Raw genomic sequence first — 19,733 nt, forward strand, 5'->3', positions numbered from 1 at the left:
GTGTTGTAAATACAACTTAACCACTGATTTCTAGTCATGTCCATTTTTGGAAGGACAAACAAAGTAGTTTCGCTTTCGCAACGAAACACAGCATCACACACGGTGGCCTAGAGTGAGCGGCGGCCTAGATGAGCAGAGGCCGGGGGCTAGAGTGAGCAGAGGCGGCGGGCTTGAAAACAGCGCGGCCGGCGGATTCGATAAAGGAGCGTCCGGAGGGCTTGCGGCAACCACATGTGACGACCCCGGGCTGGACTCCGCTTCGTCCACGGTGAAAGCCGATCTGGCGATCCAGGAAAAATTTTAATCGCATCATATGACCCCTTTAAGAATGTGCTAGCTAATTTTGCTTGTCAACTTTTTAAACTTGTTAACTAGATTAAATCTTTTATTTAAATTTTTATAGTATTTAATGGTCTTTGACTTTTAATATTCTTGGTAGATTCTGTAATAATGCGTTTAAATTACAAAACAATAAATGCCATCATTTTCTATCTAAAATGTACATGAATTTATTGTTGTCTTGGAGTTACTGTATGATTATAATAACTGTCTATACAATGTTGTTTATAAATTTGCGGTCAGATTTTTTTTTTTTTTTTTGAAGGAAGTTAATACTTTTATTCAGCAAGAATGCATTAAATGATCCAAAGTGACAAATATGTTTATAAAGTTAAGATTTCAGTTTCACATAAATGATGTTCTTATGAAGTTCTTCAACTTTTGAACCATAACTGCTCATCAAAATACCCTGTAAAAAAAAAAAAAATTTCAATTGTAATAATATTTCTCAATATTACTCTTTTTACGTTGGATCACATAAATGCAGCCTTGGTGAGCACAAGAGACTTCTTTCAGAAAGATTAAAAATCTTACTGCAAACGTTGAAATAGAAGTGCATGTAGATATTTTTGTACTTAATTCAATAAAAAATTTAAAAATTGAATTTCTAATTTATACAGGTAAATATTAAATTATAAATTTAGTATTTATTTATTTATTTTAATAAAATTGATTTTGTTTTGTGTTAGGGCCAGCATGGGAAGTCTGAACTACTGGCATAAAAAAAATCCTTGCTGTTGAACCCTGGTTAAACCTGCTAAAGAGGCTAATAACTGATGAATGTGGTTGTTTGTGCTGTAACTAACTGACTTCACTTGATATCAGCTGCTTTGGTGTGCACGTAATATATTCTGTCCTTTCAAGACCACTTCTTTGCTTTCTTTGTGCACGTCTCTGCTTTATCATAATACACAGCTGCAGGTGTGGGTAAAGGCGTTTAAAGTAACAATATAGAGACAAAGCTCTTAACGGAAATGGGTTGCATAAAATATGCACCTTCAGTGTTTGTTTTTCTCACACATATTGAAGGTCGCAATCACTTGTCTTTCCTGTTCCCAGCAGAGAAGGCAGGGTCAGCGCAGGGGGGTGGGCCATCTCGGCTGAGTGGCAGCAGCAGTTCTTCAGATTCGGGCATCGATACAACATACATAATACAGGGTCTATTATTAGTCTATTACTGTATTATTAAGATTTCATATTTAATATAAAACAATGCATATAAATAAGTTTGTTACCATTTTGAGTGAAAAAAAAAGTCATTCACATTACAAAATTGTAGAGGTTCATATATATATATATATATATATATATATTACGCCTGGTATCACCAGAGGAAGAAAAAAAAGACACAAAAAAAGTTTTTTTTTTTGTTTTTTTGAAAATCTGTCAGTTGTGGAGGTGAAACGGTTCTGTGTCCGTTGTTTTTTTCTTTTTCTTTCTTTCTTCTTTAGGTTGCTGCTCGTTAGATCCATACTGAAAACATGCATTAGTGTAAAAACTGACAAATGCCTGGCTGCATTTTTACTGATCGAGTAGCTACACAAAGTCTCAAAATCTGAAGGAACAATGAATTATCAGCTCTCTCACTCTTGTGTGGTTCTGTCATGTTGGCATGACTTTTCAACTCATTCCACATTTATTTTGCTGACTATGATCATACTCTTCATTGCTACCATTTTTAAGAGAATCTATTTATTTTTTTTAATCCAAAAAGGCACAAAATTGTGTGTTTTCAACAGAAATGTTTCCAGTTGACCAGTTTAAATGTAAGAAATTCAACTCAGCATAACTCACTAGTACTCTAGACTGCATCAGGAAACGGTCAGTATCATTATTAAACCGTTTTCAGAGGCTTCGCAATCATTTTTGGCTATTTCAACTGTAAATTTTCTTTTCCGATGCGGTCTCAGTATTTAATGTAGAATTATGTCGGAATTTTTTTTGTTTGTTCGTTTTTAATCTATATCATACGCTCATTCGTTTGTTTGTTTTTTATTCGGACTCGTCTTTATTTTATTTTTTTACTATTAATATGTAGGTGCCCTAGCCCTAACTCTCTAATTTCCTACGTTCTATCTGATATGCCTCATCTTTACTAAGTCCACTCATAGGACAATCAAAGTTGTGATTTAAATTCAGTATGTATGAAATGGGGGTATCAAAAATAATGGTAAAATACATTCAGATGTTAGAAACACCCACAAGGCTGCAGATTGGATTGAATCAGCCTCAATGAAATTCTTCCATGGGGAAAACCAAGTGAAGACTAGCTCTCTTGCACAAATAGCCACTTAAAGGAGATTTCGGTTAAGAGAAAGATGAAATTGAGTATTTCTCTTTGAGAAGATTTCAAGCAGCAGTGCTAGATTTATTTTCAGAAGGATATGTGTTTGACAATAGTTATTTTTAGTTGAAAGTATTACAACTAATGTATGTTCTCAATTTTAATAACTTTATTTTCCTTTAGTGTTTCTCAAATGGTGTATTGAATGCTTTCAATGGTACCTAGACACCTCTTGCCATGTATCCAGAATAGTTTGGAAATGGACCATGACTGATAATCTTTATAAAAAAAAATATGAATGTATTAGAGGTTATTTTTTCTTTCTTCTTGTGGCTGCAGTAATGCCACTCATTTGTGGCATTGGCAAGGTTTTATTTCATTTAACAGCCTTGAATTGAACTCTGAACCCCTCAAAATCATTGGATGTGATATTGTTGCCTTACGTTTAGTTGGCACACTAAAATAAAGTAAAATGGGTCCGGTATAACTGATCAAGTTGAAGCCAATGTGTATAGAAATTTTTTTTTTTAAATCATGAAAATACATCAAAAATTGTGATGTTAAGTGACTTCATTGGTTTTCTTATATGTAGGATGCTTTTAATTATGCTTTGATTTAATTCATTATACCACTGTATTTCATTACATGCTCCTTGTGACTATAACTTACCTTGTCTCTAAGATAATTTTTGTTACAGCTCCTGTTCCTCAATTCCTCCAGCAGAGTCCAGTAAATACAACTGAGCTTCATGATGCAGACAGAGATATAAAGATACATAGGATATATAATTACAGATATAAATGTATATTCACTACTTATTCGTCAACTCTGTCTTGGGGTCTAAGTATTTTAGTTCTTTTTTATGCGAGAAAGAGAGAGAACATTTGTGTATTGCATGCCAATTTACAGTATATTTCTTAAAACTTTTTGAGCAGTTTATAACATGTAAATGTCATTCTTTCGAGTACAATTTTAAAATCGGTAGCACTGCATATGTTAAGTTCAGCAAGTTAAAGCAAGTTGACAAGTATGTTTTGGCACAGACTTACATGATAATATCTGATGTATAAGCTAATCTGAGATTTGGACACTGAGCCCCTCGTTTTTCGTAAATAAATCACAAAAACCCATAGGAGTGTCTTTTTACTATGTAGATATATTTATTTGAGTGCACTTGATGTATCTATTTTTATTTCTTTTGTATTTTTAGGATGAAAAATACTTTCTTGAGCAGTGTAATGTCAAAATGTGCCAGCTTAAGTCATTTAAATCTCGATTTAACAAACATTTTTACATTTTTTTTGGAGGCACCAAAGCTCCATAAAAGGAAATGTGAAAAATCGATACAACATACATAATACAGGGTCTATTATTAGTCTATTACTGTATTATTAAGATTTCATATTTAATATAAAACAATGCATATAAATAAGTTTGTTACCATTTTGAGTGAAAAAAAAAGTCATTCACATTACAAAATTGTAGAGGTTCATATATATATATATATATATATATATATAACTATAAATCACTGGGCAACTCGTGTAATGCATAATGCAGTGTCAGATAGATTGATAGATACTTTCATTATCTTTTTCCACGGAAAAACACTGCAACCAGTGATAAACATGTTCACTAACTTGAATAAAGTAGTTTGTTCATTTGGGATATCCAGTCAAATAAAATACGTGCTCACTTTGAATCTGCGTTCAAATTAGGATTTTCAGTTGGTTAAACTGAGTTTTAACGTTACTCATTAGTAACTATAATAAACAGGTGATGTTCCTCCATCCACACTGCTGTGGCACTGTATACATGTTCAAAATACTGTATGATGCATTGTTCATGAATCTCAGTGTAAGCATGAGCACCCGACTGTCTGAAATAATGACATGTGGATTGTGGACAGATCACAGTTCTGTTGATGGTCGGTAACAATCAAATGTGTGTGAAGCGAATGATCAGTCACGAGAAGAATACCACGATCACATAACAGCACAAATCCGGGATTGTCCAGTGCTATAGGAGTCTTTCAGTCTTGTTTTGTCCCGTACCACAACTGACTGGTTGCCATACTGGCTGTACCACGAGCTCTGACTGCGGTTCAGGTAACTACTGCTCCAGCTGCTAAACCAGCAGCGCGTAGCACTCCGACATCGCCTTCTCGGCTAAACGACAGCGCTCCGTCAATCCTCTCTGCATTTTGTTGGCTGGCGAGGTTTCATGCAGTTGAAAATGAGCTGATAGTAGTTTAATTATATGAACAAGATAGTTTTATGAGAACCTGCTCTTCTGTAGTATTCACATTTGATCAACAGTTCACGGTTTCGTGTAGTAATTCGAGGGGAAAACAGCGGCTAGTTAAACTCAGACGCCAGCGGCTGCCTGTGGCAACAACGTCCGCCTGAATGCGCGTCCGACTGCAAACCTGAAACGTTTAATGGTTCCGAGTGCAAGCTCATGTGCATAGAGAGTACAGCCGTGGCCAAAAGTTTTGAGCATGACAAATATTGACTTTCACAAAGTCTGCTGCTACAGTGTTTTTAGATCTTTTTTGTCAGATGTTACTATGGTATACTGAAGTATAATTACAAGAATTGCATAAGTGTCTAAGGCTTTTATTGACAATCACAATAAGTTTATGCAAAGACTCGGTATTTGCAATGTTGACCCTTCTTTTTCCAAGACCTCTGCAAGTCGCCCTGGCATGCTGTCAATCAACTTCTGGGCCACATCCTGACTGATGGCAGCGCATTCTTGCACAATCAGTGCTTGGAGTTTGTCAGAATTTGTGGGGTTTTGTTTGTCCACCCGCCTCTTGAGGATTGACCACAAGTTCTCAATGGGATTAAGGTCTGGGGAGTTTCCTGGCCATGGACACCAAATGTAGATGTTTTGTTCCCCGAGGCACTTAGTTATCACTTTTGCCTTTTGGCAAGGTGCTCCATCATGCTGGAAAAGGCATTGTTCATCACCAAACTGTTCTTGGACGGTTGGGAGAAGTTGCTCTAGGAGGATGTTTTTGTACCATTCTTTATTCATGGCTGTGTTCTTACGCAAAATTGTGAGTAGAGCCCACACCCTTGTCTGAGAAGCAACCCCACACATGAATGGTCTCAGGATGCTTTACTGTTGGCATGACACAGGACTGATGGTAGCGCTCACCTTTTCTTCTCCATACAAGCTTTATTCCGGATGCCCCAAACAATCAGAAAGGGGATTCATCAGAGAAAATGACTTTACCCCAGTCCTCAGCAGTCCAATCCCTCTACCTTTTGGAGAATTTCAGTCTGTCCCTGATGTTTTTCCTGGAGAGAAGTGGGTTCTTTGCTGCCCTTCTTGACACCAGGCTGTCCTCCAAAAGTCTTGGCCTCACTGTGCGTGCAGATGCATTCGCACCTGCCTGCTGCCATTCCTGAGCAAGCTCTGCACTGTTGGTGCCCCGATCCCGCAGCTGAATCAGCTTTAGGAGACGGTCCTGGCGCTTGCTGGACTTTCTTGGGTGCCCTGAAGCCCTATTCACAGCAATTGAACCTCTTCCCTTTAAGTTCTTGATGATCCGATAAATGATTGATTTAGTTGCAATCTTACTAGCAGCATTATCCTTGCCTGTGAATCCGTTTTTGTGCAAAGCAATGACTGCTCGTGTTTCCTTGCAGGTAACCATAGTTGATAGAAGAAGATCAATTATTTCAAGCACCACCTTCCTTTTAAAGCTTCCAGTCTGTTATTCTAACTCAATCAGCATGACAGAGTGATCTCTAGCCTTGTCCTCATCAACACTCTTACCGGTGTTAATGAAAGAATCACTGACATGATGTCAGCTGGTGCTTTTGTGGCAAGGCTGAAATTCAGTGGAAATGTTTTTGGGATTAAGTTAATTTTCTTGGTGAAGAGGGACAAAAACCGAGGCAGTAGACTTTGTGAAAATTAATATTTGTCATTCTCAAAATTTTGGCCTCGGCTGTACAACAAAGTTTGATATTATAACCAAACATTTAACATTAAACTGAGCGTTTAACAAATCAGGTTCCCAGTACTCCAAATGATGAATTATTGAATTGCATTATCTGGAAACAAAGTGCAGAATCATTTAATCAGACATTAGAAATAAGTTTTTATTTCAAAGCAGTGAGCAAGCTGAAAAACAATTGATAATAATATTAATCCAAGTCTTCATCATCTGACATAAAACATTAGATAAAAAGCCTTTTGTGTAGGTGGCAATATGAACATGTCTGGTCCACCATTGAATTTAGAAAATATGATATAATGCAGCAATTAATAAAGATTAACTGTAAAGACCATACAAGTACTGAAAGGTTTCAGTGAATGGTGGACCTTTCGAGGATTTTGTACTCATTTCTTCTTTGGGCCAGAATCAAGAGGCATCCCAATTTCCTTTCCACGCAATTTAAGGCCTAAAAATGAAACAGAAAATATTTAAACAATGAGGAACAACAAAGGCTACAAAATGAATTCAAATGTAATTTGTTCTGTTCGAAAGGAATGCAGTATTTTGTGTTTATTATAGTGCTGTCAATCTATAAAAAAAAATATATATTTTCTGAAATTAATCACGATTTATCCCACCTAACATTAAGGTTGTTACTTTTGTAATGCAATAATTTCACGTTCAATCTTCAAATGAATGTAGAAACAATATAAAGACAGTATTTTTTAAAAATACTTGTTTAATGACATTTTATGACTGAAGACAAGTATCACTGATACTAATACTACTGATGTCTCTAGGAAAAATTTTTTTTACCCCCTAATATTTATTGCGCTAATTTTGACAGCACTGGTTTATTATTATTATTATTATTTTAATATATTAAAAATAATACTAGTTCTTGTAACAAATGTTTAAATTTAATTATTTATTTTCAAGAAATTAATACTTTTATTGGACATTGATAATGTTACAACAAAAATTAAATAATTCAATATATAAACTAAAAAATTCACTTCAAATAAATGTGGTTTACAACCGTTTTCAACATTGATAAGAAATGTTTCATTAGCAGCAAATCAGCATATTAAAATGATTTCTGAAGGATCATGTGACACTGAAGACCGGAGTAATGATGCTGACAATTCAGCTTTGCCAACACAGAAAAAATATTACATTTTACAGTATTAAAATAAAAAGAAAATATTTTAAACCAAAATAATTTTACAATATTGCTGTGTTTTACTGTATTTTTCATGCAGCCTTAATGAGTATAAGAGACTTCTTTCAAAACCATTAAAAAATGTTTTAAATAAATCATACTGACCCCACTGATTTTACTTTTTTTGTTCTACATAAATCTATGGAGAATCCATAAATGGACCACATGACAGGCCGAATACCTAATCAATTTTATCTTGGGATTCCAATTTTCAGACACTTGGTTGCAGAATATATTGCAAGTGACCCATAGGCCTACAAATAGGGCATTTCTACAATGACCCTGGTATTTAAAAATATGAGACACAGTTCATAGGCCGGGACACACCAAGCCGACTTCGAAAGCCTCATGTCAGCGGCATCTGGACCGAAAAGCTGTGCTTGAACACACCGCTCAGACTTCAGCCGACTGCAAACTAACACAGAGGAATTAACTGTCTATATCAGCAGCTATCAATAGTATATATTTGTCATTCAAAAGGAGAAAATGAGACAAGGGTATATGAGATATACACAGATATACGAAATGTAAACAAAGCAGCGTTTGCTTACCATTTTGAATATCAGTTTTGTTGATAAATTTCTTAATTTAAGCGGCTCATGTTGTAATGAAAATATTTGCATATTGGAATGCTTGGGTTAAGATCATGTCAAATTAAATCTGCCTTCTGTCTGAGCATTCAATCAGAGTTCTCACTCACGCCGACGCCAACTCAACATGTTGAATCGGGCAAACTGCCGCCGGCTTGAGCACGACGAGATCGGACGTGTGGAACACACTAAAAAAAACTAGCCCGACAATGGCCTGACAGCTGACTGTCGGCTTGGTGTGTCCCAGGCTTATGGGATAGTGATGTATGGTTCAGCACAATCAAAATCCTACCAATGGCTCGCTCAATCTTCCCCATGACTTGATTATTGGGGATGGCCTTCCCAGATTCATACTCTGCAATGATCTGTGGCTTCTCATTGATTTTCTGCAAGAAACACAATATATTATATTTAAATAACTACACATGAACGGTGAAATTAAAGATGAATTTTGAATTGAATTGAATCATACAGTAAGTCTGGCAAATACTCACAGTAGCCAGATCTTTCTGGGTGAGGCCTTTATTCTGGCGGCCCTGCTGGATCACCTTCCCTACTTCCAGAGGCACTCTCTGGTGGCTGAGCTCCTCTGTCTCGCTGTCCAGCTTGGCTGTGTTCTTGGTCACAACATGCTGTTTGTTCTGTCCAGCAGCCCCTTCCAAAAATAAATGATTCATTTAATTCCAGTTATAAAATACATTGATTATATAAGAAAAGGTTTTTATGTTCTTACATTTCTTAGAGGTTTCGACAGCATCTCCCTTCCTCTGAGCAGATATAATAGCCTGAAACAAAAGTACTGTTATTGTTAGGGCTCTGCAAATAACCGAATTCGATTTTCATGCGCATCTCATCAGTAAACAGGGTGTCCGCGGGGTCTTAAAGTATTAAAAATTTATAAATCAATTTAGAGAAAATTAAGGCCCTTAAAAAGTCTTAAACGCCATTATCCAAGGTATCACATTTTGTATCATCTTTTCTTTATGTATATTTGTCGAATAGTGGGGTTCTGTGTATTTTATTTATGGAATCTGACTGACTGCGCCGCTGCATGATAGTGCGGGACTTGTTGATCCCGCTCACGCTGAATTTCTGACCATTACCGCACGCTCCCATCCGCTCCCGCAAACATTTTAATATTGTATATAATTTTCGCGCATCAGGGCACCGCTATCAATATGTGGGGTATTTAAATCCCCTTTGAATGAGCGCTCGCAGTCGTAGTTCACTTTCACTTTCCATTTCGCGATCACTGTGTAAAAGGAGCACATCCTACGATTAAAGATATTTGTCAATGAGCTCGGGATCTGTTGAGGAGCAAATCCTCCAACATCTTGTCAGTTATCTCTCCTTACTTTTGACCCGTGATTAGTAAAATCTGACTTCTGCAGCTGGTGTTGGATGCAGGGTTGTTGTGGTTTTTCCCACGAAATTGGGCTGCTTTTAAACTGTTGCCATGGGTTGATTTTCCCCAGTGGGTTAAAGGTTTGAAATATTGCATAAATTACATTTGGTTGAAATGCTTGTACTGAAATATTTTGCATTCTACCTGTAATAAAACTGTGCTAAATGTTTTGGGCCACACTAGTAGGAAGCATATTGAGCTGTGTTTATGATAAATGTGCATAACAGTGACTGTAAAATATGTATTTTAGGGATGAAAATTACATTTTTATATTTGGGAGTAGCTACTTTGGGCTGTTTATTATTTTACTGGCATGGGCTTGGGATGCACAACTAAAATTATGTAATAGTTGTGATCATTATTTTACCTTCCATGATCATTCAGACACGATCAGGTGCAGTACTGGCACTCTGTCAAGTCTGCATCAAATCAAGCACTCCATAAATCACAGGTAAACTGTCTGATCAGTCAGATGTTTGTCATGAGAAGTGTTCCACAAAACAACTATGGTTTGAGTTGATGTGACAAATACATCTTTTGAATATACTCTGTGATCTCATCGCCCCGTTAGCTCGGAGAGCTTTATTTTCCCTCCTCAATAAGTTGTCAGTTGTTTTGTTTATTCTTGTTTCTTGGGTTGCATTGGTTAGTCACTCAATTAATTCTCTTGTGCTTCGTTCGCCACTTCTGAATCATGTTGTATTGATAAGGAGTTATCACAAAGTAAGTCTGATTGGTTGCGCTATCTTACAATCAATATATAGTAAATGTAAGTTAAAGTGTCGCCGATGTAACCGGTTAAAACTTGGGAGTGGCGATGAGTTCTTAAAATGTATGGAAAGAGTCTTAAAAAGGTATTAAATTTAACTCCATGATTCCTGTATATACCCTGGTAAAGCCGGTTCTGTGATTAGTAGTAAATTAGGGCTGGGTTTTGACACAAATTTCACGATTTGATTCTCATTCACAAGCTTGCGATTCAATTACCGATTCGATATCGATTATTTTGGATATATATCAGGTACAGTACATGCAAAATTTTCTTAAGGAAAAAAAAATCTCTCAACTAAAATATACATGAGAGTCAGTTGGTACAACATTACTATAATATTGAAGGTTAAAATTGACTGATTTGTTAAAATTACACTTAATGAAGTTTTAAAATACTAGTTACAATTACATAATATTTCTACAATTCGTTTTTTTGAAATATAAACAATGGTGGCTGTCATAAAAACTTGATGGATTTATTGAAACAAATTAAACCGTCAACAAGCCCCTTTAACGTGTATTAACGTGTATCGTATTGTGTGTATGTCTATTTAAAAAGGTGCAGAGAAAGCATACAATTGTGTTTTAATCTGTCTTATATTATAATAAACTGCGTTATGAATTATCAAAACTTTTAATTTGCCCTGCATGGCATCTGACGCAACAACATAAAGGAATGACAAAGTATTTATTTGTTTATTTGAGAATGGTCCAAAGAACATCTTATGCATCTAATTTTCTTAGAGCATCTTATTTTTTTTTTTTTGAATGCTCCTAAAACTTACTCTTTCTTTTCAGGTAACAATATGTTCTTTGTCTAGTTTCATGCTTAGTCAATAAAGTTTGGAGTGAGAGATAAAAGGATTTAATTAAATTGTAAATTTGCAAGTTCAAATGTTATACTTAGATAAAGGTCCAATAAAATTTGTAATAATTATTTGAATACTTGCCAATTAATAGGGTTAAACTTAATATAATCTTTAGTCGGAGGGTTTGATTTTGGCAAATGTTCTCTCTGTAAATAATACGTTACAATAAAATAAATAAAGGCATGTCTGCTGTATTAATTAATGGAGTTGTATTTAAGGTTAAAATTGACTGATTTGTTAAAATTACACTTAATGAAGTTTTAAAATACTAGTTACAATTACATAATATTTCTACAATTCGTTTTTTTGAAATATAAACAATGGTGGCTGTCATAAAAACTTGATGGATTTATTGAAACAAATTAAACATCGAAGAACAGTAAAATGTATGTTATATGGTCCATATATTTAAAGGGGTCATATGGTGCTTTTTTAAAGATCATTATTTTGTGTATTTCGTGTAACAGAATATGTTGACATGCTTTAATGTTTAAAAAATACAATAATTCTTTAATTCTTTTTCAAATACTGTACATTATTGTAGGTCCACTATGCCCCGCCTCTCTCAAACGCTTCGTTTTCAACAAAGCCCCCTCCTTCCGACAAGCGCAGTCTGCTCTGATTGGCCAGCTGACCCAGTGCATTGTGATTGGCCGAACACTGCAAGCACTCGTCGGAAATGTAACACCCCTTACCATAATCACGAGCTTCATCTTTCAAAATAAATGTAAAGACAGTAAATAATGTCATTAGTTTTACCATCAGTTCAAGCCCGAAAAGGGAACAGATACAGTAATGATGCAGTACACAAGCCGCGGTTAAGACAGCTGACTCTACTGTGATGTGACGCTGTCCGTCTCTCTCACACACACACACACACACACACACGCACGATGCGCAAAACTCCGCATTTGAACAGTCAATAGCAAATACTTAAACTAATAACAAAACATACTTACAGTCGCTGATTCAGAAGCGCCAGATTGTCAAAGCAAAGTCAGAATTACCTCCTCTCCTAGGTTCATGAAGTGTATCAGTCACTCAGGATTAGTTTTTAAGATACGTGTATGTAAATACATTTTTACTTCATTTGTTATCTGCAATGTTAATGGTCTTTATGGGCAGGATAAGCGATATATTGAAATCGTTTAGTGTGTGTGTCTGCTGCGCACTGACGACAGAACTGATCCATCACAAAATATATTTCTTTATGTATGTAATTATGCAGGAAATTAGGGTTGGGCGATGTCTACCAAATTGGCATCGGACGGTGTCTAGAGTGAAACACCGCGATGGACGGTGACATCAGTGAGTGGGGGCGGGATTTCCATCATCAGAAGTCTCCGCGCGCACAGTCCGCGTGCAGCCCAATTTTTGTGACCGCAAAAACGAAACACACAGCGTCTCCACGACATGGCAGCGGCGGCAACAACAATACTACAGCGAGAATAAAAAATTACGCCTTCTTTCTTTGCGTGAACATTTGGGCGGCGTTATGCAAATCTTCCCACATCGTGACGTAGACATGTGGGGGCGTGTTAGAACGAGCCGTTTTAGGAGGGTGTGGCTGACTCTGAACTTTTATAAAGAATATCTCTTTGGATTTGAGACTTTAGTCTTTGCAACTTTGCAGATCTTCTTTACTCAACAAGAGCTTGTAGCACTCCAAAGAGAAAGGAAAAATTTAAATCGCATCATATGATCCCTTTAATTCAATATAATTAGGGAATACCAATATGGCGGCGCGGTGGCTTCACGTTTATGACGTCTCGAGCGATCCAGTTCTCTTTTATAGATCAGTGCTTCCACCACGTTTCCTGCCCTGGCTAATTCGACCAATGATACGATATTATTACTGCTGTATTTATCCTCAGCTCGATGTTTGAAACCGTGAGACAAATTAAAGCCATTTTGCGCGTTATTTGAGGCGAAATATTTGAAAGCAGGTCACAGCAACAATGTGTTTGTCAAACGTGAACTAATAGCGTCAGCAAACTATGTAGCAGATGGATGTGAAATACCTGCTTCGACTTTGACTGCGCAGCCGATCCCTTCTTCCTCAAAACTGTCACTGTATCCCAGTCACTCTCTGCCATGTTGTCGACAATTATTTGTAGAAGTGTTTGGTTTTTAGACAACAACGGACCGTTCAACTTCTCGGGCACGTCCCCTGCTCTTTATGCTGCTGACCTAAACCGGATATACGTCACGATGAGGCAGGCACACGTCAACAAGCCCCTTTAACGTGTATTAACGTGTATCGTATTGTGTGTATGTCTATTTAAAAAGGTGCAGAGAAAGCATACAATTGTGTTTTAATCTGTCTTATATTATAATAAACTGCGTTATGAATTATCAAAACTTTTAATTTGCCCTGCATGGCATCTGACGCAACAACATAAAGGAATGACAAAGTATTTATTTGTTTATTTGAGAATGGTCCAAAGAACATCTTATGCATCTAATTTTCTTAGAGCATCTTATTTTTTTTTTTTTGAATGCTCCTAAAACTTACTCTTTCTTTTCAGGTAACAATATGTTCTTTGTCTAGTTTCATGCTTAGTCAATAAAGTTTGGAGTGAGAGATAAAAGGATTTAATTAAATTGTAAATTTGCAAGTTCAAATGTTATACTTAGATAAAGGTCCAATAAAATTTGTAATAATTATTTGAATACTTGCCAATTAATAGGGTTAAACTTAATATAATCTTTAGTCGGAGGGTTTGATTTTGGCAAATGTTCTCTCTGTAAATAATACGTTACAATAAAATAAATAAAGGCATGTCTGCTGTATTAATTAATGGAGTTGTATTTAACATACATTTCTAACTTTTATAATTATTACTTTGTTAATGTAAAATTTGTCTGAACCTACAAATGTACAATTTAATTGAATCCTTTTATCTTTATTTATTGACTAAGCATTAAACTAGATAAAGAAAACAAACAGTAGCCTAAGTTGTAAAACTAGAGGCCAGTGAAAATTATTTATAAATAGCATGTATTTTTGCATGTATGAGTGTATGATTGATTGATTTTAATTTATCTTTATGTATGTATTTATTTGTTTGTTTATTTTCATTTGTGCTTTTTGGAAACAAATGATCAATTTTTCATTATGTGTCATGAGGTGTTTTGTGTAACGGTTCTTGTAATCTTAACGAACAATTGTATTTTTGTTCTACTGAATATTACTTTAATACCTTTAAGAATTTTGCTCAGTCTGCAATGGAATTTTGCTCAAAGAAACTCTATGACCAGGATCTGTAGAGAAACAAGAGGTTTCCTCTTCCATTATACAATTATAAGTATACATTCATTATACATTCATTACACTTCATGGGATTTTTCAATAGTGTATGAAGCTTATTAAACAAAAATCAACTCTGTCAGTAGTGAGCAGTATTTACATGTGTGTATGTATGTAAGTAGGTCACAGGACCCATTGCTGGGTTTCTAATAGTTGGTAGCATGAAGATGGACTGACCCCTGCTGGTATTTATAGACTGCTGAGTCAGGGTCAGGCACTGGCAGATCACTGCTATAAGCAAAAGAGGGTGCATGGGGAGACTGACATTGACAGCTGCTCAAATATTAAGCTACCATTTCAATAAAAGCTTCTGTAGCACATTTATGTAAAACAAGAAATATAAATACAATGCGTGTTTGTAGTATTTTTATCACATCAACTTTCAAGAAAGTAATAAGACTTTTGTTGTCTCTCATTTACCATCTGTGGATGTTTACTCATCATAACAGCTTCTGAGATAATCTAGAGAATTTCTTGAAGTTTTTTACTGTTATAATGTACAAAGTTGCCATCATGTTCCATAAGCTGTGTTTAATTCATATCGCATCATCATATGATTATAGATACCCCTACAGTTGTAAATATTAATCTCTGCATTTTCAGGCATGAAGAATCCCAAAAAAAAGTTAAATTATCACACACTAGCATACACACATAATCACAGTATTTTAAGTTTACTCAAAATTAATAAACCCTGTTGATAAAAGATAACAGATGTACAACTTGTTTAATTTATGTATCATTTATGCTTTTTTTTCAATCTGTACAGCATTATAAGATGTTCGGTTTACAACAATCATGTATCAAATTCATTGAAGGGATTGATTTATTTCCGGAAGGCCCATACCATACATAACACTGCTGTGGAAATCATACAAAATGGCACATCTGGGGCTTGCAGCGATTGGAATTAAACAACATACAATTTCATATAAACAATGTTGCAATTTTGGGTAAAAGTGAAAAATGTGCTTGAAATGTTCCGTTTGAATGCTTATTCAGAGTATCATGAAATATCAGTACACTTGAATTTAAACAGTCCAAAAAGTCTCAAATTATCCATGGTGGTTTCATTTAAAGCATTTTCTCAAATGCATTGTTAATAGTATGAAAATTACATACAATTCCAAGAAAATAGAAATCTGAAATGACTCATTATGCTGCTTGATAAAGTCCCTGAGCAAATGTTTCGCTCGCTTACTGTGATCAGTAAAATCCATCAACCAACTAATTTGGCCTTCACCACTGTTAGCAATAAAAAATACTTGTATCAGCATCCTTTCTTTTAAAGTGAAAAACTGTGCACCTGACGCTTTTCCAAAGCGCTTCTCGTTATATTGCTTTGGCAGAATTGGAACAAGAAATGGTCAGATCAAGATTATGGATGTGTGCTGCTTAAGGTAATGTGTTAGAAAATGTTTCTATCACACACTTTTTAGAATAGATGTAGGGCAATTGACATGAATTGACAAAAAATAAAAACACACGGCGACTTTTGAAATCCTTCAAAAGACATACTGATCAGTAGAGGGGGCTCCAGTTGAATGTTCCAATGGATATTAGAGTCTGACAAGTGTTGGAGGACAGCCACACCATCTCCACTAAACTGTAATGAAGGAATCCCAAGGCAAAGCCACATCCGACATCTGTCAGATGGTGACGACCCAGCAACACACGGGACATGCTAACTAGGACTGCCCATAACACAAGCAAAATACGCAGAGGAACTGCAAGCACCAAGTGTGCCAACAGGAATTTAGATACCATGGCTGCTCGGCTTGCATGGGCTGCTGGGAAAGAATAGATGTCCATGGCCAGGTAGTCAAGGAAACTGGGCGCCATTTCCCACGGCCCTTTGCGCTTCACCAACTTCTGCATGCCTGCTACAGTCATCACATCCAGTAAGAGTGCTGTAAAGCAATGATATTTACATTTATGTTATAAAGCAAAATCAGACTCACAAGAATGTTTATGGCTGTGATTTGGCCACAAGTCATCACACCTGTCATGGTATGTAAGGGATAATGTACATCCAGCCGGTTGTTATCTCAGAATAAACCCCGACAAGGTGATCAGGATCTTGTATCAGCCTGAAGGGGTTTATTCTGAGATAACAACCGGCTGGATGTACATGATCCCGCTTATTATACGGCTACTTGCCACATAAGTAAATAATTAGACGCGAAATATTGATTTGAGTTGAAATATTTGAACGCAAAGCTTCCGTGAACACAACAGTTGCGAGAAAGTTGTGGACATAATTAAATAATTGTACACTATTTTGAATATTTTATTAGCTAAACAAACGCAAAGCTTCCACCAAGAAAAAATAGTTCACGAAAGAGTAGAGCGGCCGACTGCTGTTACCCGGATGAGCCCGTGTTATTAGCTTTTACCGGTTGTTATCGAGGGATAGCATACCTCGGAATGTCGCGACTGACCAATCAGAATCAAGTATTCCACAGAGCCGTGTAATAAACAGCTATAACACACTCTTGCGAGTGTAATATTGCTTTTATATAACAATTCAAAGGATAAGCATGTAAATAAGTAAGGAAAAATCAAGGAATGCTCGAAAGACCCTCTACTTTCTTATGTCCAATGTGTCTCCACTACTAATTTATAAATATCATGTTAGAACTAACGGAATAACTTGAGCCGTTTAGATTTATTGGATGTTCGATGACATCCATGCTAAAATGTGATTGGTTATCAAAGCATATGTGATCCAAGCTAACCTTTAAGCTTTCCCCAATGGCTGAGCTCAAGAGGTTGGTATCTTCCCATAATAATAGGAACATCTCTGGCAAGACTGATATTTCAATCTTTATATTTGACACATTCACAGAGCGCAAGATTGCAGTAATAAATGTATTCAAGCTTGAAATCGTGAATGCCAAAGAGACTACTATAAAACACTAAATAAAGATTTACATCACTTCAGAGACATGCATTAAACCAATGGATTACTTTTACATTACAGTCATGAGCTTTTTGGAGCTTCAAAGTTTTGGTCGCCATTCACTTGCATTGTATGGAGCTATTGTGATGAAATATTTGACTTGAAATCTTCATATGTGTACTGCAGAACAAATAGGCTAAAGTCGTATACATCTGGGATGGCATGAGGGCGAGTAAATGATGAGAGAATATTCATTTCGGGTTTCAGTTTCAATTCAGTTTCGTTAAAAGAAAGTAGTAAAGATAATCATTTCTAGAGTATAAATAAAAAGCGTTTCTGAGTGTAATGAGCTAGTCACATGCATCTCTCAGTCAGAACACTTATCCTTGTATTCCCTCATCCACTGACCTACAAACCCAACAGCATCCTCACAAGCTGATAAAAACCCTGAGTATGAGCACAATGGGGTTTCAAATTGATATCAAAATCATCTGTGCTTGACATACCTGATCACAATTACAATCTTACACATAAATATTTTCATTCTCAGTTATGTACATTGCATTGATTTTAAAGTCATTTGAATTAAATACTTCATATGTAAACAGTGGGAGTGTGGGACACAAATATACATCACATTTAAATCCTTGTACACCTTTCAGATAGAGCTTTACAAATACAAAAAAAGAGCATTATATAGGCTACCCAACACTGAAGTTATTTCTTGAAATTGTCCTAAATGATCCTAAAATCAATATATAAAACGAGAATGTACTATTTCTGTCAGACACTCGGTCTATGGTGGCTGACATGGAGATATTTCTCAATCATAGTAGCATATGCGACCAAAATAGCAATGTTTATATAGCCACAGACTCTCGTTCACAGACATTCGGACGCTCTCCAGAGAGCCAGTAGGCTATTTCACTCCTTGTCAGAAATGCGTTAAAGCTCACCTAGCAGCAAATTGACCAAAACCTCTTGACCCGCCAACGTGTTGCTTCTAGTAAGACACACAATTGTGCCGAAGATCCACGGGATGCCATGGCCAGTGAGCGCGAGCAGCTTGACCATAGAGCGCACGCTTCCCCACGACGACGCGGTGTGCGCACACACTCCGAGCCGTTTAGACATGCAGATATCAATGGCCAGAAGAGAGTTCATAGCGATGCCTTTGAATGACGGGTTTAGCTGCATGCAGTCTTCTTCTGGTAATTCCTTCTTCTCCTTATTGTTCTCGGGCGACTCGTGCTGCGCATTTGTGCCCGGCTGGTTTTGACTTTGCTGGTGTCTCTGCGACGGCCTCCGTGCAGTGCCGCGAGCTTCAGCGCTGCTGCTCTTCAAAGGCTGATTTAGAGACATAAACTCGGGTCTGTTCAGCGCATTGTTTCGCTCCCTTGCCCTGGATCGAGTCTGATTCGCAGGCATTTTGATTTTCTGCGGACCTTCCAGCTTAAATGAGTTTTCCTGTCCAGTTCTTCACACAGCGAGACAGTGAACGGTCTATGTCCATTCCCAGATCATGTCTTGCTCTGTTCTTAGTGTTGCGACTTCTATTCCAGTTGTACTATAAATAGACATTCCAGCCGCCTGGATACATGAGACGCATCCACATGCTGCCGAAAATCTCGATAAACAAATGGCACTCTGCTAAGATAATCACCTTATCCTTGATTTAAAAATCATTCTAATATGCTGATACTTTTTTTAAAATATTATTATCAATATTTAAAACAGTTGAGTAAATTTTTTTCAGGATTCTTTGATGAATAGAAAGATCCAAAGATCAGCATTTATCTGAAATAAAAAGCTTTTGTAACATTATACACTATACCATTCAAAAGCTTGGAGTCAGTATATTTTTTTTCTTTGAGAAAGAAATGATAGAAATTACTGCTTTTGTTTAGCAAGGATGCTTTAAATTGATCAAAAGTGATGATAAAGACATTTAGAATGTTACAAAAGATTTCCATTTCAGATAAATGCTGTTCTTCTGAACTTTTCTATTTATCAAAGAAACCTGAAAACATTCTACTCAGTTGGTTTCAACATCATAATAATAACAATAATAATAATAATAGTTTTC

The 19,733-nt window shown here is 36.3% G+C and overlaps 3 protein-coding genes across 3 annotated transcripts in view; 1 reads left to right on the forward strand and 2 right to left on the reverse strand.

Annotated features, from left to right (window-relative positions):
- LOC107587704 (bromodomain-containing protein 3-like) overlaps positions 1 to 1,816 on the forward strand; it is a 21,147-nt gene extending 19,331 nt beyond the window's left edge. Inside the window, exons 13-14 of the mRNA XM_016275587.1 lie at positions 1,402 to 1,470; positions 1,791 to 1,816. Of these exons, the coding sequence (XP_016131073.1) occupies positions 1,402 to 1,470; positions 1,791 to 1,816 (95 nt within the window). The remainder of the gene's footprint in view (positions 1 to 1,401; positions 1,471 to 1,790) is intronic.
- A 4,914-nt stretch (positions 1,817 to 6,730) lies between these two features.
- LOC107587662 (endothelial differentiation-related factor 1 homolog) lies at positions 6,731 to 13,640 on the reverse strand. Its single transcript, XM_016275521.1, has 5 exons — positions 13,457 to 13,640; positions 9,124 to 9,175; positions 8,885 to 9,045; positions 8,683 to 8,776; positions 6,731 to 7,044 (listed from the first exon to the last, which is right to left on the reverse strand). The coding sequence occupies exons 1-5, from the start codon at positions 13,529 to 13,531 to the stop codon at positions 6,983 to 6,985; spliced, it is 444 nt and encodes a 147-aa protein (XP_016131007.1). The 5' UTR covers positions 13,532 to 13,640; the 3' UTR covers positions 6,731 to 6,982.
- Positions 13,641 to 15,493: 1,853 nt separating this feature from the next.
- Positions 15,494 to 19,172, reverse strand: LOC107587726 (inactive phospholipid phosphatase 7). Its single transcript, XM_016275608.1, has 2 exons — positions 18,604 to 19,172; positions 15,494 to 16,655 (listed from the first exon to the last, which is right to left on the reverse strand). The coding sequence occupies exons 1-2, from the start codon at positions 19,073 to 19,075 to the stop codon at positions 16,267 to 16,269; spliced, it is 861 nt and encodes a 286-aa protein (XP_016131094.1). The 5' UTR covers positions 19,076 to 19,172; the 3' UTR covers positions 15,494 to 16,266.
- Positions 19,173 to 19,733: the final 561 nt, after the last annotated feature.

The sequence above is a fragment of the Sinocyclocheilus grahami genome, unplaced genomic scaffold (genome assembly GCF_001515645.1).
Source record: "Sinocyclocheilus grahami isolate Dianchi unplaced genomic scaffold, SAMN03320097.WGS_v1.1 scaffold95.1, whole genome shotgun sequence".
Classification (NCBI taxonomy): domain Eukaryota; kingdom Metazoa; phylum Chordata; class Actinopteri; order Cypriniformes; family Cyprinidae; genus Sinocyclocheilus; species Sinocyclocheilus grahami.

Coding starts and splice junctions, on each gene's coding strand:
- LOC107587662 (XM_016275521.1), bottom strand. CDS start 13,531: ATGGCAGAGAGTGACTGGGATACAGTGACAGTTTTGAGGAAGAAGGGA. Junction 9,046..9,123: donor TGTCGAAACCTCTAAGAAAT/GTAAGAACATAA, acceptor TATTTTTGGAAG/GGGCTGCTGGACAGAACAAA. Junction 7,045..8,682: donor GAAGATTGAGCGAGCCATTG/GTAGGATTTTGA, acceptor TTTCATTTTTAG/GCCTTAAATTGCGTGGAAAG.
- LOC107587726 (XM_016275608.1), bottom strand. CDS start 19,075: ATGCCTGCGAATCAGACTCGATCCAGGGCAAGGGAGCGAAACAATGCG. Junction 16,656..18,603: donor TTTGGTCAATTTGCTGCTAG/GTGAGCTTTAAC, acceptor ATTGCTTTACAG/CACTCTTACTGGATGTGATG.